The sequence below is a fragment of the Felis catus genome, chromosome A2 (genome assembly GCF_018350175.1).
Source record: "Felis catus isolate Fca126 chromosome A2, F.catus_Fca126_mat1.0, whole genome shotgun sequence".
Classification (NCBI taxonomy): domain Eukaryota; kingdom Metazoa; phylum Chordata; class Mammalia; order Carnivora; family Felidae; genus Felis; species Felis catus.
The window spans coordinates 3,883,987-3,909,690 of record NC_058369.1 but is presented as its reverse complement, the minus strand read 5'-3'; the positions used below and the strand labels follow the sequence as shown (position 1 = coordinate 3,909,690).

General features: G+C 60.2%; 1 protein-coding gene across 19 annotated transcripts in view; it reads left to right on the top strand.

Moving 5' to 3' along the window:
* PTPRS (protein tyrosine phosphatase receptor type S) overlaps positions 1-25,704 on the top strand; it is a 95,872-nt gene that overhangs the window by 42,475 nt on the left and 27,693 nt on the right. For 7 of the 19 annotated variants that reach the window (XM_023250840.2, XM_023250852.2, XM_023250850.2 and 4 more), the window contains exons 5-13: positions 4,976-5,164; positions 6,490-6,498; positions 8,174-8,191; positions 10,612-10,722; positions 12,615-12,626; positions 21,457-21,726; positions 23,190-23,771; positions 24,736-24,869; positions 25,130-25,274. In XM_023250840.2, coding sequence (XP_023106608.1) covers positions 4,976-5,164; positions 6,490-6,498; positions 8,174-8,191; positions 10,612-10,722; positions 12,615-12,626; positions 21,457-21,726; positions 23,190-23,771; positions 24,736-24,869; positions 25,130-25,274 — 1,470 coding nt within the window. The remainder of the gene's footprint in view (positions 1-4,975; positions 5,165-6,489; positions 6,499-8,173; positions 8,192-10,611; positions 10,723-12,614; positions 12,627-21,456; positions 21,727-23,189; positions 23,772-24,735; positions 24,870-25,129; positions 25,275-25,704) is intronic. The other 12 variants (XM_045044359.1, XM_045044344.1, XM_045044336.1 and 9 more) reach the window with 5 other exon arrangements.

The following is a 25,704-nucleotide window of genomic DNA, read 5'->3' as shown; positions in this document are numbered from 1 at the left end:
CTAGCGCTGTCACCATTCGTCATCTCGATCTTGCCCCTCTGATTACAAGAGCCTGGTCCACCTCAACCTGGTTCACGTCACAAAGGGAATTCGTCGATCCGTGTCATTAAAATGGCCACGCTGTGGCCGGCTTCAGGTTCAGCTAGATCCAGGAGCTCGTACGGTGTTCTTAGCCCTCACCCTCCCTCTGCCTCTGGGTTTGTCTGCTTCCATATTGACTGTGTCCTCGGGATTCCCCCCCCATCCGCTCCAGGCTCCGGGGCCACCAACCCAAAGAGGACGGGGTGGCCCAGGATGACTGCTCATTGGCCCAGCTTGGGTTGGATGACCATTCCCGAGGAGCAGATAGCCTGCTTGGCAGAGTTCTCCCTGGAGTCCAGGGTGTGTCTGCCCACACAGGCAGGGTCAGTAAGGGGTGGTTCCCCCAAAGGAATGGATGGGCACAAACAGGTACCCCCCCCTTCCCATACGTGCACACAGATCCTTCGGGAACCCTGCTTTGCTGGGCTGTTTTCTAAGCCTCGTTTGTGGGGGGGGGCTGGGGGCACCAGGAAATCTCTGTCTCCTTACAAAAAGCCTCCTCCTTCAGACAGCCTCGCCACAGACCCCCCCACCCCCCACCCCAGCCTCTCTCTTCTGCCCGCTCTGTTGCAAGGTGGTTTTAGCCTCTAGCGCTGTGTGGCCCCGGGGCAAGTTAATAAACCCCTCTGAGCTGCACTTCGTCACCCCCCAAGTAGGGAAATGACGCTGGCCGCAAGGGGTAGCTACGTGAACCAGGAAGGAGCGCTTGGCTGACCAGTTACCGGGCATCATTCTTCTCACTCCGGTGCCCAGCAGGCGGCTGCCACCAGCCCCTCTGTGCCCCTCGGGTGGGTGGGTCCTGCGTGTCGCCTACAGGGACACCCTGGCCCTCTCCTAGCTTTAAGCATGAGCCACGGGCAGCCCTTTGGTGGGAGGTGGCTACCCGGGGTGGCATTCTCTGGCATCACCCAGGGCAGCGGACCCTGGGGGTCAGGGCCACTTTGCGTCAGACCCCGGGGGTCATCTGCACAGAGCCCCTCCCTCAGAAGGCTCTGCCCCCACCGTCTGTTTAACAGGACGCCCTGTACTTTCTTTCGCGTGGGTCCCGAGACCCTGCAGGGGGAGGCCTGGGGCAGGGGGGGAGGGGGGCGGGGAGTCTGCCCAGCCCGGCCCGCCCCGCCTCTGCCCAATAGATATTCTTGCCCTGACCTTTCCCGGGCACAGACGGAACAGCCTGCCTCCCGCTGTCCCGTGCCAGCCTCCATTGTAAGCGCTCGGAGAGTTAAAAGGACACGCTGTGAATCTATTAACCGCCCAGTCGCGGGGAGTCTGGGAAAGACCCGTCTGCTCTCCCCGCCCCCCATCGAGGCCTCCTTGGCTGCGCTCCGCTCTCCGGCCGCCCGGAGGACGCGGGGCCCGGGCCGGGTGCCCAGCCCCGGGGCCTCTGACCCAGGAGCGCCCGTCCTCCGGGCGTCCCCCACCCGGGCCCCGAGCCGCAGGGTCCCCCGGCCGAGCGGGGAAGGTCTGGGCTCTTGGGCCCGGCTCTCCCCGCCTCCCTCCCCCCACCATCTGATTGTGGACCCCGCTCACGCCTCCCGTGCTGTTGTTTTAATTAAACTCCGAGGAACCGGGCGCAATGTGGTACGCGACGAACATTTTTGTTTAATTAGGAGCTCCTGGTGCCGTCAGACGGCCCAGCCTCCCCCGGCGCCCGCTCGCCTGCCCCCCACCCTGCTGGCTGCCGCCCACACGCACTCACGGGGACCCCCGAGGGCTGCACGCTCGCGGGAAGGGCTCACGTGTGAGCACGCGTGGGGTGTGGATGCTTCCCGGGTGGGCGCACGCCGGCTTTGAGCTCCAGGAATTGAGGCCCGGTGTCTGGGCCTAAACTTCCCGTGACGCCTCCGGGAGCCAGTCAGAACCACCTTTGGGGTTCAGGCCTCAGGCCCAGGAAGAGCAAACCGGGCCTGACCCACCGTGGACAGGGTCCAGCCAGCTCCTCAGACTCGAACGGGTCCAGTCTGGGGGGGTTGGGACTTCTGCAGCCGGCCCCTCCCAGTTTTCTCGGGGCTTAGCCGGGCCCCAGCCTTGCCGCGTCCTAGCCGTAGGACCCGGGGCGGGTATGTTTCTGTCCGAGCCTCAGTTTCCCCCGCTGTGAAATAGCTCCCATCTTTGAGGAGGGCACAGGAAAATACCTGCACGGCGCCTGGTTACACAGTGGACGGGACTTGGGACTGGGGCCGTCGGGCCTCCACGCGCGGCTGGACGCGGGCCACCGCTTTCCCGTCCCCCTGGAGAAACGGGACGGTGCTGCGCCTGCCTGCCTCTCCCTGGCCCCATCTTGGCTTTCTGTCCCCTGACCGTATGCCCGGGGCTCAGACCTCTCCCCCACGGGGGCTTTTTTCCAACCTGTTCCCCAGCCCCCCAGCCCCGTCCCCCAGAGCACTCACCAGGCCTCTGCTCCTTCTGGGCATTCGTAAGCAAATACGTGCGCGTCGTTTCTCTTTCACAAATAGCAGCGACATCCAGGTGGCAGGAAGCATTCTCTGTAAAACGCCAGAGAGCAAATATCGTTGACTCCGCAGGCCAGACGCCCTCTGTCGCGACGTCTCAGCTCCGCTGCCCCAGCTGGAAAGCCGCCGTAGGTGATGGGGACGCAGATGGGCGTGGCCGTGTGCCAATAAAACTTTATTCACAAAAACGAGCAAGGGGCCGGATTTGGCCCCGGGGGCTGTAGTTTTTGATCCTTGGCCTGTACCGTCTTTCCCGTTGATCCCTGCCCTCTGAGCAACGCGTCTGAGGCTCCGTAAGGTGACGTCTGCGTATTTCAGCATCGCGTCCCGTGGGGGGCCCAGCCTGTACGGAATGAGTTGAGGGATGTTTAGGTTGTCTCCGGCCTTTTGCCGTTGCGACTAGCTGCATTCCATCCCCGGTGCATGTGCCCCATGGAAACCGTAGATGCTGAGCTGAGGGTTGGGGGTCTCTGGCGGGTGGCACCAAAGCTCCCCTCCTAGTATGGGCCATAGCGCCCCCTCTGGGCGGCTTAACGTATTCTCTCCCGGTCCTGGAGGCGGGAGGTCTGAGATCAGGACGGGGCCGCTTCCTCGTGGGGCTGCTCTCCGCGGCGTGCAGACGGCATCTTCTCCCCGTGTCCCCACGGGGGTCGTCCCTCCGCACACCTGTGTCATCACGTCTCCTTGCAAGGACACCATATTGGATTAGGACGCACCCCAGTGGCCTCAGTCTAATTTAATCACCCCCGTAGAGACCTGATCTCCAAATAATCACATTCTGGGGTCCCGGGGGTTCGGGGTCCGACGGACGAATTGTGGGTGGCGGGAGGGCTCGTTTCGGCCACAACGGGGCTAGCGGCTGTTTCGATTTGCACGGAGGAGCCTCGTCCCTGGGCCTGGGGAGTCCTGTGTCCGTTGTGGATGGCAGGCCAGACCGGAGCTGGAGGTGTTAGAGGTCAGAGCAAAAGGGGCCTGGAGCCCAGGTGCTGGAGAGGGAGAACCGAGGTGGGACAGCAGGTGGAGGCGGGGGGAGGTCCCCGAGCCGCCTCCCTTCCGTGGCGGGACCCCAGCTCAGTCAGGCCACAGGGTCCGCACTGATCTTCAACAAGCTCGCAGACGAAGGCCGCCTGGCACTTAGCCGGCCCGCCTCATCGCCTCAGCCCGCGGCCGTGTGCCTGCCGGTCACTGGACGTTGGGGGCTGAGGGTCTCCAGGGAGAGGGGCATTTTCTCCTGGTGTCCCTCCTGCCCCCTTTAGCGTGGAGAGAAACTAGACCTTGGCCAGGGGACGGGGACATTGACACCTGGAGGCGTGGTGACTTTCCTAGGCTAATGGCAGCTGGGACTGAGCCGTTCCACTCATTGATTGGGCGCCTACTGTGTGCCAGGCCCTGCGCTGGGCAGTGGGGACACAGCGGTGACACAGATACGTCACCATAAATAGAGTCGGTCACTAAGATATTCTGGAGTGAGGGAGGCTCAAAATGGGACAGCCGAGACCAGTGGGGCAGTGGGAGGCGAGGGTCCTGGGTCTCTCCGGAGGGTGGTGAGGACCACAGTGGGCGTGCGGCAGGGGAGGGGTGGGGTTCGGTTGATGTTTTTATGTATTGTTTAATGCTTATTTATTTAAAAAAATTTTTTTTCAACGTTTTTTATTTATTTTTGGGACAGAGAGAGACAGAGCATGAACGGGGGAGGGGCAGAGAGAGAGAGGGAGACACAGAATTGGAAACAGGCTCCAGGCTCTGAGCTATCAGCCCAGAGCCTGACGCGGGGCTCGAACTCACGGACCGCGAGATCGTGACCTGGCTGAAGTCGGACGCTTAACCGACTGCGCCACCCAGGCGCCCCAATGCTTATTTATTTTTGAGAGAGGGAGAGGGACAGAGCGTGAGCAGGGGAGCGGCAGAGAGGGGGACACAGAACCCGAGGCAGGCTCCAGGCTCCGAGCTGTCAGCCCGGAGCCCGACGCGGGGCTCGAACCCACAACCGCGAGATCATGACCTGAGCTGAAACCAAGAGTCAGACACTTAACAGACTGAGTCACCCAGACGCCCGCGGTTTACGTTTTTAAAACTCCCTCTGGTTGCTGTAAAGTACCCCCAGGATCAGCGGTGCTGACATCGGGGCTGGATCATCTGGGGGGGGCAGCAGGGGCATCATGGGGTGTCGAGAAACATCCCCGGTCCCCGCCCCAGCTGTGGCGATCAGAATATGCTCAGACATCCCCAGACTCGCCCCGGGTGAGAAGCTCTGGCCTGGTTCCCCCCCCCCCCCATCGTGTGGCGCTGATCCACGTCGCACAGGAGGAAACGGGCCACAGGAGCTCCCCCGGCCAGGCAGGGGCCGGACCGAGATCCTGCCGGCGCCCGAGCCCGCCCTGGAGGGCTGGCCGTGCGGCAACTGGGCCCCCGCCCTGTTCTTCCCCTGTCCCCACCCTCAGAGGACCAGCTGCCCCCCGGTTTCCCCAACATCGACATGGGCCCCCAGCTGAAGGTGGTGGAACGGACGCGGACGGCTACGATGCTCTGTGCTGCTAGCGGCAACCCCGACCCCGAGATCACCTGGTTCAAGGATTTCTTGCCCGTGGACCCCAGCGCCAGCAACGGGCGCATAAAGCAGCTGCGGTCAGGTGAGCACAGGTGGCCGGGAGGATGCGGGAGCCACAGAGGGCAGTAGGGGGAGGGCAGCGTCTCTGGGGCCCGAGCCCTGGGGACTATAACGGGAGACGGAAAGGCAGCGGTGTGGGGAGCCACGGGGAATGGTGAGGATGGCCGTCTTCTGTGCCACTGGGTACATCCCGGGGCACGGACCGTCAAGATAATGGCGAGGCACGGGAGGCGGTAGAGGGAGAGCGCCTTCTCTGCCGAAGGCGTAGGCGTGTCCAGTGAGGATAGAACGGGGTCCGGCCGGGCCAGAGTAGAGAGGGGAGATGTCTAAGGCAAGGGCCAGTGAGTATTTCCAGTGCTGAGGCCGTGAGCCCCTCCGGAGGACGTTGGAGGCCTCAGACAGGTAAGGCAGTGGGGAGCCACAGAGAGCTACAGGCAGAGAGCATCTCCAAGACTGAAGCAGTAAGGAGGGGAGGAGACACAGACGGGCAGCCCAGCCTGTGTGTCCCCGCCCCGGCTGGGCCGGAGCCCAGGGCCTCGGCCACCTTGGGATGGCTGGTCCACGGTTGTGCCTCGGCATAGCACCCACGTGCCCCATCTGTGAGTCTGTCTGTCTCGGGGGGCGGGGGAGGGGGGGCCCGTGTGTGTGTCGTGTCACTCGTCCCCCTGCTTCGTGACGCGTCCACGTGTGCGTGTCTGGGCTCCCCGGCGCAGGCCTGACCGGCTTCTGCCCCCCGCCCCCACCCCCCCCACCCCGAGTGCGGGCCAACACTGAGCACAGGTCCCGCCAGCCGCGCGTGGGCTCACCCGCGCCCTCCCAGAGCAAGGCTTGCCCCCTGCATCTTGGCTGCTCGTGCACCCACGCTACTCCCCCTCCCGGGCACGCGCGCGCTGGGTGAGTCCCCGCCTGCACACGTCGAGGCCCCGCCCCTAGGCCGCCTGCGTGCAGACGCGAGGTAGGGACGTGCCCGCGGGCGTGCGCTCGCGTGTGTTGCGGTCCACCGTGCTGACACTCGCTGGGGCACACCTCTTTGCTTTCTCTCCCGGCTTCCCCTGAGGAGCCCGCCCTGAGCCACCCCTCCCTGAAGGCCTCCTGGCTGTTCCTGCCGCCCCCACTCGCTGCCCGGTGGCCTCCTCCTCCGAGGGGTCCATCTGTTCCTGGCACGTACTAGGTGCTCGGCGAACAGAAGCTGCTTTATTGATCGGAATAAATCTGATTATCAGTCCCCCCTCCCCTCCCGGCCCCGCCCCCACCCCCGCCCCCGCCCCCGGAGAGGATTCAGGCGTCCGCCGAGCGCCCATTAATGTACCTGTTCTCTTTTCTTGTCCCTCTGTTGTAAACGTTCAGAAACCTTTGGTAAGTCCTGTCTCTTCACCGCGTCAACGACTAACGCCGCGCCCTCGTCGTCCCCACCCCTCCCCCGCCCCCCCTCCTCCCCCAGACTAACAGCCACTGTGACAGTAACTGTGACCCGCTCCACGTGGCATGTTTACTAACGACCCTCCCCCCCCCCTCCCGTCCATCTGTCCGTCCCCCACCGGCCGCCCAGCCCTCCCCAATCAGGCAGCAGGGGGTTGCAGAGAGAGGAGCCCAAAAGGAAAAGAGGAAAAACAAAAAAAACCCCACAAGGCCACAAGGGGCCGTTCAGACCCCAGATCGGAGGCTAAGGGGAAGATGAAGGGAATCCTAGGGTCAGGGGACTTTTGCACCGCACAGCCCCGCAGCCTTGACACGGCTGGAAAATGATAAAGTGACAGAAGTTTTGGGAGCTGGGACACGGGCAGGGGACGGAGGAGGAGTTTTCTAGCACCAGGCACTTCCTTTCCCAACACCCAGCCTGAATCCCCTGAACCAACCGTGGGAGTGACTGATGTTGGCCCGGGAAAGTTCCTTCTCCTCTTCCTCAGGGTCAGAAGCAGAGCCACCTTTTCATACCTGCGAGGTCTGTCCTTTCCTTCCGATACAGCGGCCGTGGGCTGCTTGGCCGTCCCGGGAGGTCTCGCTGTTTGGCCTCTGGACCCCCATCAACCCGAGGCTGATTCCCATTTGCTCCCAGGTAGCGAGGAGAAAGGGGCCTCGTCGGGTTGAGGATCTTGTAAGAGATCATCCAGAGGCCTAGGAGGCTGGGGCGCTGGGTTCAAAGCACCCAGCCCACCCTCTGGGCTTCGGTTGGCCCGTCTGTCCATCCGTCCGCCCGTGTGCCCGTGCCACGTGGGAGGGGCCAGCGTTCTGTCCCGCGAGCCTCTCTGCCCCGGCCTGGGGTCCCCTTGTTCCTGGGGTTATCAGCTATCCACCAGCAGGAAGGCGGCTGGATCTCTCCCGGGAAGATTTGGCCCAGAATGTAACTCTAGCCCAGGACCGCCTTTTGTGTGTGTGTGTGTGTGTGTGTGTGTGTGTGTGTGTGTGTGTGTGTGTGTGTCCCGAGTCGCGCCTGCCCCCGGCGCCCGGGTGAACAAGCCAATGGCCCTTTCCTCTTTTCCTTTTGGAAGTTGAGGAGGCCGTAGGGCCCTCCCTCTGCCCTCTGTCCCCTTTCGCTGCCCTTCCCTGTCCCCATTACTCAGCCTGTCTGAAATGCCTTCCCTTTGCTCTATTAACGCCCAGCCCTGGGGCACTAACCCCTCTCCCCCTGTCGCTAACAAGATTCCCAAGTCCCCCCTCGCTCCCTGTCCCTCTTCAGAAGGAAAGAAGGAAGGGAGGTCCGTGACCTCCCTGCCTGGGCCCAGGCCGGGCCGTAGGGACTCCAGCCCTAATACCAGTCTAGAGGGGTTTCTAGACGCAGGAGATTTCCACCTCCTACAGGAAGTCTTCCTGACTCACAAGCCCTCAGATCCAGCTCTGCTCCCAGGAGCCTGGCCTCGACTTCTTGGCAAGGCCTGCAGGGTCCAGAGGCTCAGGGCTGGCTCAGTCCCCCACGCCCCTGGGGGCAGAGTGGACAGGCCTGGCTTGTGGCCCCGCCTGGCCTCCCTGGGGCCCCCCGGCCCCCGAGGACCACCTTCTGAAATTCACCTGACTCTCTCTGCTTCCCTTACAGAAAGCACTCCGATCCGAGGTAAGAGGCTCTTTCCTTACCCCCTCCACCCACTCACGCGCTCTCTCGCTGCCCACCCAGCCCCTCAGGCTCCGCGGGGGGCTGCACCCAGGCCCCTCCCACGTATCTACCCCTTGCCGCCCCGCCCAGTGTCTGTCCAGTCTCTGTGTCTGTGTCGCTGTGTGTCGCTGTGGGGCCGAGTGTGGCCCACGGAGGCCCCTCCAGGCCACTTGGCTGCAGGGAAGGGGCTGTCTCCTCAGGAAGGGGCCATGCCTCCCGTGTCCTCCCCCAGAGCTCTGGGGGCCAGTTTCTTATCGCTGCTCTGTACACAGACCTCGTCTGTCTTCAGCCTCAGTCTTCCCTTCTCTAAAACGAGCACGCAGAGGGGGCCTTCTGGCTCCACAGCTCCTTCTGAGAGGAGGGTCCAGCCCGAGGGAGCAGAGAGACCGTCAGTCTCAAAGGCTAAGCCCCCCACCCCACCCCCAAGTGCTGACTAGAACGGACTAGAATGGGCCTGGGTCGGAGCCCTAGGGAAGCGTCAGTGTCTGGTCCTCGCTTTGCCACGAAATGCTGTGTGACCTAGAGTAGGCTCCCTGCCCTCTCTGGGCCTGCACAGTAACCTGCCTGCCTGCCTCCCCAGAGGCTTGAGGTTGGGGGAAAGTAGGAAGTGTGAAATGGGAGAAGATTCTGTATCCACAGCCCCCAAAGAAACTAATCTGGGGTCCTGATTTGTGGGCACACATCATTTCCGTGAGACAACCGCGAACACAGTTGGGCGGAGGGGTCTTCTGGGGGAGCTTGGACTGGATTGTTGGACTCTTGGTGCCAAGAACGCTGATGCCTGTGATTCAGACGCACCCGGAGATAACTCTTTTCGTCTTTCATTCGTTCACTCGTGGCCAAGAAGCATTTGGGTCCAGGCCTGTGATTCAGACACACGTAGAGATGTCCACTCAGTTTTGTTTAGTTATGAAAACGGAAACTTTGATCCAGGCCTTAGATTTCAAACATACTTGTGGAAACCTTTGCCTCGTTTTTAATTACTCCTGGGCGTTCAAGTATTTTACTGAGGTCTGCGATTTTAAGCGTAAAGATGTTAGGGCAGCTTCATTTACTTGTGACAATGAGCATTTGTTCCAGACTTGGGTTTTCAGATATCCTTGGAGGAAACGTTAGCCTCATTCTCATTTACTCATGGGCACTGTAGTGTTTGATCGAGGCCCGGGCTTTCGTATGTTCCTGAGCAGTTGGCGTTCATTTTTATATATTGACGGGGAGCTAGGTGTTTGATCTGGGCCTGTGGTTTCAAACATAGGGGAAATCAGCCGCATTTTCGAACCCTCATAAGGCATCAAGACCTTTAGTTTGGGCCTGTGATGTTCAATATGCTTGAGAATTGGCTTCTTCTTTAAACTTTTATTCACTCACAACCCACAGATTCTTTGATCCTGGCTGGTGGTTTTCAAACACACGTGTGGCGTTGCAGCCTCAGTTGGTGGGCATTAGGTTTTTCATTCAGACCTCTGATTTCAGACACTTGAAAAGTTTCCCGTTTTAGCCCACGCGTACGACGGCCATGGCCCTGGGACCGTACATGCAAACACACTTGAGGAAGTTCGCTTCATTACCCATCAGCACCAGGGTCCTGAACCCAGGCCTGTGGTTCTGAGATTTATTTGGGGGAATCCAACCGCGGGGAAGATTCAAGCTCCTTTTTAATCAGTTTCAGGGACGGGAGGCTTTGGAGCGAGGCTTTTTGATTTCAAACATACTTGATGTGGATCAGTGTCAACAGCCTTTCCCTCAGCTGATGCGAGAGGCAACCCAGTCCTAAGCGTCCAGTGCAGCCTCGTCTCTGTTTACGGGCGCGGCAGGCTTTGGGACCTGCCGTTTCAAACACACTGGAGGAACCCAGACCCATGTTCGTTTACTCATGGGCACTGCCTGAACCAACAGAGCAAGCCGCAGCTTCCCGAACGAACGTGCACATACCCTGTGGCCGCCCCTTCGGCCCCAGGGTCTTTCAGACGACTGCTGTGGGTTGTGAACGCCAGCTCAGTCTCCCCCACCCTCTGCCTGGAGCGCCTCACTCCGCGCTCTTGCAAACACACCTCCGTGACCCGGACCTCCCCGGCGTCCTAGTTGGAGGCGGCGGTCGCTGCCCCGCGTCCGCCCGCTTTCACAGAAGGGGAGGTTTGCAGGAGAGCGCAGTGTGTTCAGGCTGGTGTTGGGCTAGGCTCGGGGTGGGGGGAGATGAGCCAGGTGAGGCCCCCACCTCTGCACCCCCACCCCCCCAGGGTTTCTAGGCTAACTCCTGTCTTTTGTCTGCCTCTGTGGCCCAGACAGACCAAGAGAGGGGCCGGACGGGGCTCTGGGACGGCCCGCCCAGCCCAGGCCCGGGCCTGCCCTGACTGGCCGGGCTTTCTCCCCTCTCCCCGCAGGGGCCCTGCAGATCGAGAGCAGTGAGGAGACGGACCAAGGCAAATACGAGTGCGTGGCCACCAACAGCGCTGGCGTGCGCTACTCCTCACCCGCCAACCTCTACGTGCGAGGTAGGGAACGCCGTATCCAGGTCGAAGGCAGGGACCCGTCCTGTCCTGTTCCCCTTCCCTCCTTGGGCTCACAGCCTCCGGGCTCCCCTGTTCCCTGCAGACCCGAGCAGGAGGGCCCCCGCCCCCACCACCACCGCTGTACCCCCTGGTCACGGCAGGACCTCGGGTGAGGGGGGCATCCCTCTCTGGGCCTCAGTTTCCTTACCTGTCAGACGCAAGGGGGGGGGCAGCGAAACCCCCCCCACCCCCGTGCCGGTGACGCACACCCCGTGGGCGGCAGGACCTGGTGGGGAGGCAGGAGGGAACGGGGCAGGGCCGGGGGGTCGGTCTCGGGCCCACGGGGCCAGGGGAGCCTGGAGGCCTCTGCCCCGCCCCGCCCGCCTGCCCGCCCACCCGAGTCGGCTTCTGTGGTGTATCGTGCCTGCCCTCTGCTGTGTGCTCGCTTTGCTTCTCCAGACTCCGTGGCCTCTCGTAGCCCCCACCCCTTCACACCCCGCCCGCCCCGCGCCCCCCCCCCCCCCCCAGCGCCCTCCATCCAAGAGCCGGGGAGGGGTCTCTGAGGCCCCGCCCCCTCGCCGGTCCCTGCACCTGCGGCCGTCCCAGAGCCTGGTGCCCTTCGTCCCCTAGTTGCCCCGGGGAAGGACGCGTTTCTGCCCGAGCGAGGCCAGGGCCACGCAGGCACGCCCCGCCCCCCCCAGCGCCCCGCCCCCACCCAAGGAGGCCGCGGGGGGCGTCTGCGCGGACTTCCCCCTGGGCCCCTTGGGGTGCCCTCAGAGGCGCCGGGGTGGGGGGGGGTGCTCCCCTTGTCCCCGGGGGCCTCCGTCGTCCGCCCCTCCTCTTATCCCCGCGCTGGGTCTCTTCCGTTCTTCCAGAAATTTTAATCCGCTTCCTCCTCCACCGTTTGCCGTCCTCCCTTTCCCGCCTCCCGGTGGCTGTTTCTGATCCGATCCGTGGTTTCTAGAAACAGCCGCTTCTGCCGGCAAACAGGCCCCCCCCCCCCCCCCCGTTCAAACCCCGGGGGCGGCCCCGATTGGCTCTGCAGGCGTGGCCGCGCCCACACCTCTCCGGGCCTCGGTTTCCCCCGATTGAGGCACCAAGCGCCCGGCGTTCTCCAGCCGGGAGGCTGGGTGCTCCCCCCTCCCCTCCCCCGACCTTGGTCCCCATCGGGCACAGCCCCCCACTGGCCCCGAAGCAGCTCCTTGGTTATGCACCTGGGGGGTTACGTCTTGTCCCCGAGGAGGAGGCCGCGCGGGGGGCGGGAGCGGGGGCCGTGGGCGCGAGGTTGGGCAGGGTGACCCACCGACCCACTCTGCCACGGCACCTCTGGTGAGTTGTATGGCGCGTCCACGACTCCAACTGACTGGTCTTCGTCTAACCTGCTTATTTCTCTGCAAACACCTGGGATGGGGGTTTGTAAGTCTGGCAGCGTTTAAGGACAGCGTGGACAACAGGCATGGGGCGGGGTGGGGGGGGCGGGGGGGCGGCCTCTAGCGAGGGTGCGACGAGGGAGGGGGACCCCCGCGTCCTCAGCCCCCTGGAGGTGGGGTCCCCAGCATGAGCCTCCGATCTTTTGGGGGTCCAGCCTCCCAATCTCTGCCTGGGTCTCAGACGCTCCCGAATTGAATTTAAAAAAAAAAAAAAAAAAAAAGGAAAAAAAAAGAGAATCGTGGAGGACAAATGTAGATCTTATATGTGGAGCAAAGGAAAAAAGGTCTCATTGCTGTTCGTTTTTATTTTTTAATTTTAATTTTTCTTTTTGGTTTAAAGAAAAAACAACAAACGTGCAGCTTTTAGCCTTGAGAAGTCCTCTTTTTACTCTCTGTATCTCCCCTATTTTTTCTCTCCTCCCCATGTCATTGTGTTCTGCATCAAACCCCCTTTACATCCCTCAGAGCTTCGAGAAGGTTGGTGTGTTTTTTTCTTTTTTACTTTCTTTACCCACATTTTTACATTCCGAACGTGACACGCACACACACGAAACGCACACAGACACGCACCCGCGCGCGCGCACACACAGACACGCACACGGACACACGCAGACAAAACGAGAAAGACGGAATAACGAATCGTAAGCGCAAAGCGGACAAAACAAAACAAAACAAAACAAAAAAAAACCGCCAAGCGAGAGCAAAAACCCAGAAAGACACGAAAATCTCAGCCGCGCCCAGCCCGGCCTAGGGCCGGCCGCACACATGCGATGCTTGCATTGTGGTCGCCTCTATGCATCCGTTGGTAATGTTGTTGCTAAGTTTTTTGCACCCCTCGTCGTCATGGTAACTTGGGCCTGATGCATGCTGGGAGAATGTAAAAATTTCTCTGCATGCCACTCTTGTCGGTTTGGTGAATTCCCAGCGCCTTCTGTTGGAGTGTTTCTCGTCTCCTGTTCTGTTTTCTTTCTCCTTTGTTTTTTTTCGTATTTTCTTTCTTTCCTTTTATTTAAGTATTATTACTATGATTTGGGTTTTGTTTTGTTCTTGGGGGGGAAAAAACCGACCCGTTCGTTTTTTTTTCCCCCTCCCATCCCCGTTCGCCCCGTCCCCTTCTTCCCCCGAAGCGTTTCGTCTTTGGTTCTGTCTCGTGTTTCCGTGCTATTTGGTTTCGGTTTCTTGGGCTGAGCTGTTCTGTGGTTGTTCCCCAAACGCATTGTGATTTAAAAGCCAGTGTTCCTGTCCCAGCTACCATCCAGGAGGGCGGGTCGGGGTCCCACAGCTGGGATGCTGGGGCAGAAAGTGACCGCCCGGGCTCAAGGGGCACAAGGGAGGTGGCATAATAGATGCTGGGGGTGTGTGAGGAGAGCAGCCCGGCTTGCCTGCCCTCGCTGGACAGCCCCCTTTTACCCAGAGCTGGCGCCCTCAGCCCCACACCGCAGCCACGTCGGAAGGGGGCTTAAGCAGGCACGTTCCCGTCTTTCTGCCTCGGCGTGAGACCACCTCCCCGCTCTCCCAGACAACCCAGAAGGCGGGCCTTTGAAGCACAGCTAAATGGGCAGCCAGCATTTTGAGATCCACGTGGCGGCAGTCCAAATGTGAGGAGTGGCTACCTTAAACTGGAGCGTTCCCCCGAAGCGATGCGCGCTTGGCACGTAGGCAGCGCTCAGGATGGCAGCTGTGTGATGACGTTCCCATCCTGGCTGGGCACGAGTACAAAACTGCCTGTCAGCAGGTGTAGTGTGACCGACTTTGGAAGAAATACTTGGCCGCTTATCCCCCCCCACCCCCCACCCTTCAGTGCTATGCCTCCGCCTCCCAGGCGGTGTTGGCCGCTTCCTCCATACCTACCCCCCCCCCCCCCCCCCCGGCTCTGGGCCCAGTCACAGACGTCTTGTCTAGCAACACAGCACGGTCACTTTCTGAGTACCTGAGCATCAGAACTGTGGAATTCTGGAGAATCCCAGGGGAACTTTGGACATAGCCTCTCCCCCTCCCCCTCTGCCTCCCCTGCTCTCCCACTGCCTGCATCTCCCTCTCTCTCTTTCTGTCTCTCTCTCTTTCTCTCTCTCTCTGTCTCTGCCTCCCCCAGTCTCTCTCACTCCTGCAAACCTTCAGAGATGCACACTCCTGTCTGCTCCCTCCCTAAAGAAAGGCAAGCCCTTGAGAACGCTACCCCAGCCCCAAATAAAAACTCGATTTAGATTTCTAGCCCCTGCCCCCCCCCACCCCCAGCTGCCTACCCAACAACATAAGTGGAAGTTGAGAGAAGAGGCCAGCCTGTTGGGGTCACCGGTTTTTCCCCTCTTGTCCCTCCCCTTGGCCAAGTTGGCCAGAGGACCTCAGATGCAGTGAGAGGAGATTCGTTTCTCCTGTCTCCTTTTTAACCCAGTGCGAGCGCTACCCGGCCGACCCTCAGAGGAGCGGGTTTCCCAGCGCCCCCACCAAAGCTGGGTCCCGGTGAATTCAAACCGAGGGGCGGCAGAGGGTCTTGGGCTCCGGCCAACCTGGATCCAAAGCCTGCCTCTGCCCCTCCCTGACTGTGTGACCTCGGGCCAGTCACCTGATCGCTTGGGGTCCCATTGATCTGAACCGGAAGGATCCTTCCTGCACCGGCTCGCACGGTAGTTGGCAGAAGAGTCCCGTTGAGCTAATTAAATGCTCCAGTACGATCTGAGCAAGTCCCTTTCCTTCCTCGGGGACCCCACGTGCCCCACCAGGTACTTACTTCACAGGTCCGCTGTTTGGGTAAGACGGCCGTGGTAAACCGCTTTGAAACGACTTGTAGGGCAGAAGCCAGTTCATGTGCTCAGATGTCATTTTTCACCGGTGCCTTTCCCTTTACATTGTTGCCAGTGCAGAGCTAGCTGCAAGGATTCTCTCCCCCCAGGCCTAACTCCCATTCATAGTTAGCCCGCTTCTGCTGACCCTCGGTGGTTCCGGGGGCGGGATGTTCAGACCACGTCCTTCTCCTCTTGAAATGGATCTCTGAGATACAAAGGCCCAAATCCAAACCAAGCCCCCGTCTTTTCTTTTTTTAATACAGCCAGCGTGCCCCTTCCAGAACCCCCCTAGGGAGAGCCGCCGCTTAGGTTTTTGACAAGGCGGCGAGGTGATCAGATGACATTCTCTCTGGCTGTGAATTTTCTTGCTGTCTCTTTAACATCAGGCTTCAAGGGATCGCTCAGTGGCCAAAGGTGGTGTCTTTAGCGCTTGGTTCATCGAACCCACGGTGCACGGGACCCAGTTAAATGGTGTGCCACCCTCCTGGTGTCGTGAGAGCTTGCGGGGAGAGCCCTCTTGGGGAAGATCGGCTCACCGTCCAGGCACTCAGGGTATCTTTAGGGTTTGGGAGGAAGTCAGATGGGGCTGGGATAATTTAATGACAGGTCTCGAATGCTGAGCTGAGAAACTAGGACTCGATGCCCAGTGCCCGTGGGGGGTCTGGATTGCCCCGATTTCTCCTGTTCTTCAGAACTCTGTGACCCGTCCCCAGGCCTTTGCAGATCAAACCATAGCATGGAATTTTTTGGGACAGGTTGTTCTTCAGGTTAAATTTCTGGCACCCAAGCCGTGTCATTGGTGGATATGACGCCTAGGTGTTGTCCTTACCTCCTGGATCTTCCCCCCCCCCCGGCCCCCCTGAAACAGGAGTAGATACAGATACTGGGTCTGGAAGCCCCCTGAAATCCCCGTATCTCCAGAAAGATTCCCGTTGGGGCGTGTTGTTGAGTTTCCTGGTCCCTGCTGATCACGCCTGGCCGTGCCTCCCCCTACCCTGCCCCCGAGGCCCCTGACCTGACCCCGACAGGACCAGCCCTTCTCATCCCACCCTCATCCCCAGGGGAGAGGGGGCGCCAGGGTGGGGAGGCAGGCTTCCTCTGTTTGGGCTTGGCGGGCGGCAGGGAGGGGGCGTTCCGCAGGAACACTGAGCTCTCGAACCTCTCGCCTGCTGCCTGCCTCACACCCTTTGCATCGCTGTTTCCTCTGTTTTGGCGGTTGGGGGGCGGGGGGGGGGGAGTGAGGGGAATATTAGATTACACCTTGTCGTCTGGAAAGTCCTGCGTCTCTGGCGGTCGCAGCGAGGGGTGGCAAGGAAGTCATTCCATTGGCAAGATGTCCACCCATTTTCTGCTGGAACCAAACAAAAAAATTAAAAAAAAAAAATAATAAGTGGGGACAGAGAGAGAGAGAGAGAGAGAGGGCACCAAAAAAAGGAAGATCAATGTCTGCAGTACAGCAAAACATCCAGCTAAAAATGCTTCACAACTTGCCGAGGCCGCTGGTCAGCCCGTGGGCCGGGGTCCAGCCAGGTCCCTCCGGGCCTTGCACGCTATCTCGATGGCGGAGGGAGCTGGTGGTGGGAGGGAGGAGGCAGGGCTGTGCAAAGGGGGCAGGAGCAGACAGACGCCCAAGGCAGGCCACGGGGCAGCACCCCCGCTCCCCGGGCCACAGGCTGGGGTTCCACGGAGGGGCTGAGAAACGGCTTTGGACTCGATGAGACTCGGACCCCCCTCCCTTCCCCGGACAGGTGTAATCTAAGCTTCGGTAAACCCGTGGAGGCTGCAACACTTCTTGGCATCTCTCCCCCCACCCTCCCCACCCGCGCCCTCATTTTGGAGTCTGGAGGAGTAACCCGGTGGCTTCTCTGACCCCAAAATGCCAGGCAGAGCTCTCCCCCCCCCCCTCCACCCCCCACCCCCCCTTGGAGCTGCGGCTTGCCGAATCGTTGAGATGTCTGACACTGTTGAGTTCCCTACCTAGTGCTACAACCAGATCACCTCACTTTTGAGTTTTCCCTCACCCCTCCCCACCCTTTCTCCCCTGAACCCACCCCCACCCCCACCCCCACCCCCTTTTGGTTTTTGAGTTTCTGCCTCTTCCTGCCTGGGGGAGGGGTCGTCTCCCGGTTGCTTTGACGGTTTTTGAGTTGTTTTTCCATGTGAATCGGGGTTTGAAGCGACCCACCCCCCCCAACCCGCCACCCCCCCACCGCCCACCCTCCTGACCCCCTCACCCACGCGGGTCCCCCCCGCTGGGACCCCCGGCTACTCGGTGACGAGAAGAGCTGGAAACAAGAGCCAGCTGGAGCATGCTGAGGACCAAGGCTGGTGTGGTCCCCTTATAACCCGCCTGGACCCTCCATTCAGGTCGGTAATTGGGGGCGGGGGTCCCGCGGGGCCACTCCGTCCTGTGGGCTCTGCACCCACGTTACTTTCTAACCCGCACCTCAAGCGTGCAGCCAGGGGTGGAAAGATGTCGTGGGTGGGTGTCCGCACCAAACTGGGCAGAACACAGTGTCAGCCACCCCGCCCTTGCTGGCCGGGAGGTTGCCCACAGGCCTACTGAGGCCCCCCCCCCCCAGGGGGTGCTGAGCCACCTAGTGCCAGTGGGCATGATCCTCCCCAAACTCGTGGCAAACCAGCCCTCTTCCTCCACAGCACAGCACACCCTTAGAAGCAGATGAGGTAGATGAGAAAGCACGTAGGCAAAGGTTCTCAGCCGTCAGCCTTCATAGCATCTTGGCAGATCCATTTAACTGATGGCTGCTGGCCATGTTCGGGATCGTGAGCACTGACACGACCACTGCTGACCAGTGCCCTTCCGCACGGACTGACTTATCACGAACGACGCGTACAGCAGGTCTTTTACATATTGGAGATAGCGTGCTTTGTCCGTGCTTTTGAAAAAAGTCAGAGGTACCTTCCAAGGCTCCCCACGGGGAGATACTTTAAGATGAGTTCAGATATGTATGGGGTCTTTGGGGCAAGATATTGAGCCTTACACGGGGATAAATTTGGCTCCTATTTAACCTTTAAATCATAAAGCTGGCTCTTCCTCCCTTTGACGTTCTCATAATCCCTTTCAATATGGGCGTCTTCCTAATGGCTTCTGGATGTTTATTATGACGGCTGCTGGGTAGTATTCAACTGGTGGCCACTGGTTACTATTCACTTGATTGGAATATATAGGTGATGAGGTACTTTTGCCCTCTTTGCTGCCCCCCGGAAGGTAAAGACATGAGTTGAAAGAGCCAGGTGCCAAGAAGAGACACCTACCCGCTGCAAGTCTTACCACTTAGCCATGGTGAGACAAGACCCGCTTTACCTGAGAGGCAGGGTCCAGGCATACCTGGCTTGGAGCTCTGGTCCCACCAGTTCCTTTGCGCCCTCCAGCTAGCCCTGTCACTTCTCTGAGCCTCCAGTCCCTCGTCTCATCTGCCACACAAAGTTGGAAGGGATAAAACGAGATGGGCATTCGATAGAAATTCTGTTTCCTTTTTAACTAATCCATCCCAAACCCTGTTGAGGTGGAGAATCTAGTTGACCTCCCTGCCCCACCCCCCACCCTGGAAGGCCGGAAGGGATCTTCACAGGCCCCTCGCCCAGGCTGAGTACCTTCTGTGTGCTGGGGTACGCCTCAGTCAACTTCATGGCCTTCTCAGCGTGTCCCCAATTGCCCCCATTTCATGGGTGGAGAAACCGAGGCTCTGGGAGGATGAGGGGCCTTCCCAAGACCACAGGGCTTTTTCACCCACGTCACCGTCTCCCACCTCTGCCTGGAGAGGTTTTCTGGGAGGTTCTGAGGTCGTGAGGGATTGCCTTGCTGTGTGGTCAGCGAGTCTGTGATCAGGGCTGTTCGTTGAGCCCTGACCAGGGCCAGGGTGTCCCCGAGAAGTGGGGCTGGGTTGGTTTGCCCCGAAGGTTCTTTCTCTGCGAGGATCTCACCTCCGTGGCCACCTCGAACCCTCAGCCGGGGCTCCTGGGTGCTGGGCGGGCAGGCCAGACCCTGTGTTCTGCTGGGGGCGGGGGGGCACCTCCCTGGGAAAGCCACGGCCCTCCTCCCTTTCAGACCCCGATTTTCAGCCCCACACTCATTCCATGTGTTTTTGTTTTGTTTTGTTCTTTTTTTTTTCTTTTTTCCTTCTTGCTTTTGGGGGTTGTGTTTCCGAGGGGATTTTTTTGTTGTTGTTCGGTTGGGGGTTTTTTTTTGTTTGTTTTTTTTGAGGTTTTTTGAGTTGTTTTTTTTTTTTTTTTCCTTTTTTCCGCTTTGTTCTTTCATTTGTTTCTCCTGGTTTTGCTTTGGACGTCGATGCCGTTTTCTGTCCTTGATTAATTAGCTCCCCACACTCATCCCCCATCATGTTCTGTTTCCATGACAACGCAGCGTCGGGCATCCCGCTCGTGCCTCGCTGTGGATGCCGGCGGCTGGCCTGGACCGCGTCCGCTGGCTGGCCAGACCCCGTTCTCCCCTGACTCCCCCCCCACCCCACCCTCCACCCAGCCCTGCCAGAAAGCCACCCCCCCATCTCAGCGCCCCGCCCCTCACCCCCAGTCCGTCTGCATGGCCCCTCTGTCTCCCCCCACCCGTACCCCCCACTCCCCCCCCCCCAGCGATACCTTCTACGGCCTCCATCCTGTCTCCAACGTGACACTGGACTTTTCGTGGGGCTTCCTTTTCCGAAGGGCTGCCGCTGCTTTGCTCTGCCTCCCACCCCCACGGAGCTCCCGCCTCCTCTTTGCCTCCATCCGGATTCAGGGAGCAAGGGTTGGGACTTCCAGCTCGGAACCCCGGGCTGGAAGAGCGGGAACCGGTTCCCCCCGGAGCCCCCTCCTCTGTTAGGGCAAGTCAGGCCCCTGCCAGCCACCCCCTGCCGACGGCAGGTGACATCAGGCGGGGCAGGGTGCCAGACGTCACTTCGTGGCCCCGTGTGGCCTTGTCGAGCCTCCAGTCTGTGATCTCTCTAGTGCGAGACAAGACCCCTTGACCCACCCGAAGCTGGGGACCCACCCGCGTGGCTTGAGGTCCCGAGATTCTTAGCCAGGGACGGCCTCTTCCTGGCTCCAACGATCTGCTGGGTCAGCCCGAGTCCTTCGGGCTGCAGTTAGTGACACGGCTCCTGGGGAGCAGCCACGCCTTTCTGGAAGTTCAGGCGTCCCGTTAGCATCCGCGCCCTGCCCCCGCCCCCACCCCGAAACCCGTCCAACTTCCGAAAATGGAGCCCCCGAAATGCTTCCTGCCGCCTTCACGGTCCGCGAGGTTGGGACAGAAGGCTGCACCCGCTTCCCCGCTGAGAAACGCACAGAACATGTCCCTGTTTTCTCAACGTTCAAGCTCATTCCCTCGTTTTATTATTATTATTATTATTATTATTATTATTAATATCCTATTCTGCCAGGGCTGTGATGTGACAATGTGACAAGTCACATTGGGTCACATCCGCTAGAATTAATATGTAGATTGCAGTGGGCCCCCTCCTCCCTCCTCCTCTGTCTCTGCCCCCCTCTCTCTGGGCCTCTCTTCCTGTTCTGTCTCTCCCGTGGCTCCTGTCTCTCGTCTCTGGCACCCACGAATGTGCACCGAAGGCCCCTGAAACCAGGCTTCTTCCTTGCATCACCTCTCCGTCCCTCCTTCTGCCTCTCTCTTTCTCTCCCTCTCTCTCTCTCTCTCTTTCTCTTTCTCTTCCTCTCTCTCTCTGTCCTCTCAACCAACCTATTTTGCATGCTGTTTGTGATTCTGAGAGCTGCATCTATCAATGGAAACTTGTCAGATCCGACAGAAGCTTTTAGAAGGGTTTCTATACCCCAAAACCACAAAAATTTCATTAGAGTTTCTCATCTTTTCCTTGAGGGCCCCCCCCCCCCCGGGAAGTGGGCAGGGCCCCCGAGTCACCGGAGGGGACGAGGGTGGGGGGCCGAGGTCCCGGCCCCCTCTGCCTTCCAGCACCGCTGGTTTCCGTGACCTCCCCGCTCCCCGACGTCCTCAGAGCCCCCACCGCCTGCAGCCAGAATCTTCCAAAGCTCCCCGCTTGGGAGAGCGGGTGGAGGGGCTGCTCCCCGAAGCCACGTCTGTCCGCAAAGATGAGAAACAGCTGATAAATTTTTGTGTTCGTAACTGTGCTGTGACCAGCCACTCTGGTCTCTGAAACCCTGTTGCTATGGAATAATGCTTTGTGTCTCTTTTATTATATATCGATATATCTCTCTCTATATTGTTTGTGGAGTACCTTCCTTTGAAGTTTTTGGTTTCTTTGTGTTGGAATTTGCTTTTTTAATTTGGTTTTTTTCTTTTCTTTTCATTTGGAAGAAAAAAAAAAAACAACTTCAGCTGGGGGGAAGGGAACAGCCTTGTTTATATTTAAATTGTTTTCCGCTTTTTTTTTTCCTTTTTTTCTTTCTTTCTTTCTTTCTTTCCTTCCTTCTTCCTTTCTTTCTTCCTGCTTTTCTTTCTTTTCCCCTCTGCATCCCACCTCCCCACCCCCCCACCCTGTGCATCTCGCTCCCACCCGCCCGCCGCCCACCCCCAGTCCGCCGCGTGGCCCCGCGATTCTCCATTTTGCCCATGAGCCACGAGATCATGCCAGGCGGCAACGTGAACATCACCTGCGTGGCCGTGGGCTCGCCCATGCCGTACGTCAAGTGGATGCAGGGGGCCGAGGACCTGACGCCCGAAGACGACATGCCCGTGGGGCGGAATGTGCTGGAACTCACAGACGTCAAGGACTCGGCCAACTACACGTGCGTGGCCATGTCCAGCCTGGGCGTCATCGAGGCCGTGGCCCAGATCACAGTGAAATGTAAGTGTGGCCCATGGGGCACAGGGAGGCCGAGGTCATCCCTGGGCCCCAGGCCCCGGGCACAGGTCAGGGGTCCAGGTAGAGAGCCTTTGAGTTACCATTCCGGCTTTGGTCCTTCGCGGCTGGGAAGGGGACGCTTGTTTTGTGAACAGACGTCTATCGGTTTTCCATTATCCTGGGCCCGGCCCCGCGGACTGAGGCACGGTCTTGTGCCGAGCAGAGAGCCCGACGTGTGACACGCCCAGGTAGCCAGACAGCCACGATACAAGCTGATCAGGACTGTGATGGGGACCGTGTGGCCCTGTTCAGACCCCCCAGAGTCGAGGGTCTCACCCCCCCCCCCGCCCCCCAGAAAAGTTAGGTCAGAGAAAGATTAAAAGTTGAACAGGAATGAGCCAAAGAAGATGAAGAGTGTTTCTAAGGAAAGCAAACAGCCTGTGCAGACTCAGAGAGCTGGAGCTGGGACAGGGGACCGCGGGGGTCTCCTGATGGCTCAAGTTTGTGATGAGATTCAGAGGAAGGTGCCCCCAGATCATTTCCTAGCTCTAGAACAGGGGCCAGCAAACTACAGCCTGCGGCTGAATGTGGCCCTCCCCTTGTTTTTTATAAATAAAGTTTTATTGGCACATAACCACACCCAGTCATCCATGCCTTGTCTGTGGCAGCTCTCCTGCTCCAGCAGCAGAGCTGAGTCGTCTCAACCCGGCCTGCAAAGCTCAAATAGTTAACTGTGTGGCCCTTTGGAGGCTGAGTTTGCCAAGCCCTGTCCTAGGGCCATGGAAAACATGAGCATCAGCTAGTTTGTTGGTCATCTTGCTGAGCGAGTGAGCCTCTCCTGGGGCCGGGGTGGTGTAAGAACTTGGGACGAGTGGGAGAGAAAGTCACGATCATCTAGGTGCTAGGAGCGTAGAATCGTGAGCAAAACTCCGGCCTCTGCTAAGCACTGGGCGAGGGTGCCTGTGGCCTGGGTGGTGCGGGAAGCTTTAAGGAACGAGAAACAGCTGGCCGTGTGGCCCCTCTGGGGTTGGAGCATTTCAGGTACAGGGAACAGCAAGTGTGCTGTGGGAACAGACAGCGTGGCTGAGCAGAGTAAACCACGGAGACAGGGCACCAGCAATTTCAAAACTCAATGTTTTTCTTCAAGGGTAAATTTTTTTTTTTTTAAGTCAGCATTTTCAGCTTTACGGGCCACGTGGTCTCTGCTGCAGCCCCCCCCCCCGCCCTGCCCCTGTCACACGAAAGGAGCCATCTTGTGATACGTAGGCGCGGCTGTATTCTAATAAAACTTTATTTATAAAAGCAGCTGCTGGTCCTCGGGCCATAGTTTGCCGAACCCTCCTACAGATGGTGGGAACGGGGGTCACCGGGCCCGGGGGTCGTTGGCGAGGAAGTCAAGGCGCAGCGAGGGCCTTCGGGCTCCGCAGCCAGGGTGCCTGACGTGTGACCGTGCCTGCCACCCACAGCTCTCCCCAAAGCCCCGGGGACGCCTGTGGTGACTGAGAACACAGCCACCAGCATCACCATCACGTGGGACTCCGGCAATCCAGACCCCGTGTCCTACTATGTCATCGAATATAAATCCAAGAGCCAAGACGGGCCGTACCAGATCAAGGAGGACATCACCACGACGCGTTACAGCATCGGGGGCCTGAGCCCCAACTCGGAGTACGAGATCTGGGTGTCCGCCGTCAACTCCATCGGCCAGGGGCCCCCCAGCGAGTCGGTGGTCACCCGCACGGGCGAACAGGCCCCGGCCAGCGCCCCGCGGAACGTGCAGGCCCGCATGCTGAGCGCCACCACCATGATCATCCAGTGGGAAGAGCCCGTGGAGCCCAACGGCCTGATCCGGGGCTACCGGATCTATTACACCATGGAGCCCGAGCACCCCGTGGGCAACTGGCAGAAACACAACGTGGATGACAGTCTGCTGACCACCGTGGGCAGCCTGTTGGAGGACGAGACCTACACTGTGCGTGTGCTGGCCTTCACCTCCGTGGGCGACGGGCCCCTCTCGGACCCCATCCAGGTCAAGACGCAGCAGGGAGGTGAGGGGCCTGGGGGAGGCGTGGCCTCCGCGGGGGTGGGGGTGGGGCGGGGACCGCGGGATTAGGGGCCGGGGTCCTGCGTCCCCGCAGCACGCGGCTGGCTATGTTGCCCGGAGGCCCGCAGCTGGCGTATTCACCGCGCGGGGTGCTTTCGGTATTTTCCGGCTGGCGTCTCAAAGCAGGACCTCGTCCCAGAAAGCCCCCGTTTCTCTCTCCTCGCGGGAAATTGGATTTGACGAGGCCCCGGGGCTGTGATCGGCCATCCAGACAGGTCCCGGCGGCCGTGTCTGAGTTGGAGAACTGCCCTTCTCCGTTCTCCTCGGAGAGATTGAAACTGTAAAGGGGAAACGCATGAGCTCAAAGGCAGCGGCTGGCGGCCTGCCCGCCCAGGCCAGCGGGCAGGGTGGGGGTGGGGCATCCAGGTGTCTGGGGCCCCAGCTGTCCGCGGGTTTCTGGTCCTTTCCTTACGGGCTCAGGTTTCAGGACCTCAAGTCCAGAAAGACCCAGCAGCTGTCCAAGTGCAGGGACGGGAGCGTTGGAACTGCCGTTACAGAGCGGACACAGGACGAGGGGCCGTGTTTCGAAACGTCCCCACGATTTCTCTGCCATTTAATGTAGGGGAAGCAAAGAGAGCCCCGCGTGATTTGAAAAGGAGGGTTTTTCTTGGTTCGGTTTTGTTTTTGTGTTTGAGGTTTTTTTTCCCCACTGGAAGCAGAGAGGGTGGGGAAATTGAAATTGTCAGTTAGGGAGCTCCTGGGAAAATAAGAGAAGTCACAGTGGAGAACATTCCAGAAGCATCCAGAACACGATCGAGAGCAGCTTTTCCTTCGGGGCGGTGCTGAGCATCACGGGGCCCTTTTTGGGAGCCTGGGGACACCTGGCGGGTTGGGCACCCTATGGAGTGGACCCTTACCCAGTCACACACACCCCCCGTTTCCCCTCCTCCCCTCTCCCCTCCCTGCAGTGCCCGGCCAGCCCATGAACTTCAGGGCGGAGGCCAAGTCGGAGACGAGCATCGGGCTGTCATGGAGCCCCCCACGGCAGGAGAGCATCATCAAATACGAGCTCCTGTTCCGGGAAGGCGACCACGGCAGAGAGGTACTGGGCACCGGCGGGAGGGGGCCGGGCGGGGCGCCCTCGGGTCTCGCTGACTCGATGTCTCTCTTCCTCCGCTCTCGCCCCGCCCCCCGCCTCCGTGGATGCCGCTGCGTCCCTCTTCCTCCTCCTTCCCCCTGCCCTACTTTCTGCTCTGCGCTCTGATTCATCGATGTCTCTGTTCCTCGGTCTCTGCTCGCCTTGTGTCTCTTTCACAATCTCCGCGTCTCTGTCTCTTTGTCTCCACCCGCCACCGCCCCCAGGTGGGGAGGACCTTCGACCCGGCCACAGCCTTCGTGGTGGATGACCTCAAGCCCAACACGGAGTACGCCTTCCGCCTGGCAGCGCGGTCTCCGCAGGGTCTGGGCGCCTTCACCTCCGTGGTGCGACAGCGCACACTCCAGTCCAGTAGGTGTCTCGCGGACCCCGCCCTTCTCTGCGGGGCCCCGCCCCCACCCGCACACGCTGACCTTGGCCGGGACGCCGCAGCGGGTGGGGGGGGCGCCTGGCCTCGCGCGTGCGCCCCCACGCGGCGCCGGCGGTTGCCGCAGGCCCCGCTGTGTCCGTCGCCCTGGGGGACGAGGTTCACCCCTAGGTCGGGGGCCGCTGCCCACTGCACCTCTCTCTCCTCCTCCCGCCCTGCGCCTGGGGCCCCCGGAACGGCCGCACTGTGCTCTGGAGGGCCGTGTGAGGCTGTCCCCGCCCACACCCCGTCGTTCCCGGAGAGCCCGGCGCACAGAGACCAGACGCCTCCCCAGATGGCCCTGCCCCCCAGACCAGGCCCCCCATTGCCAGGGGCAGGAGCAGGAGGGCAGGGGGTGCGGGCTCCAGGAGCTCT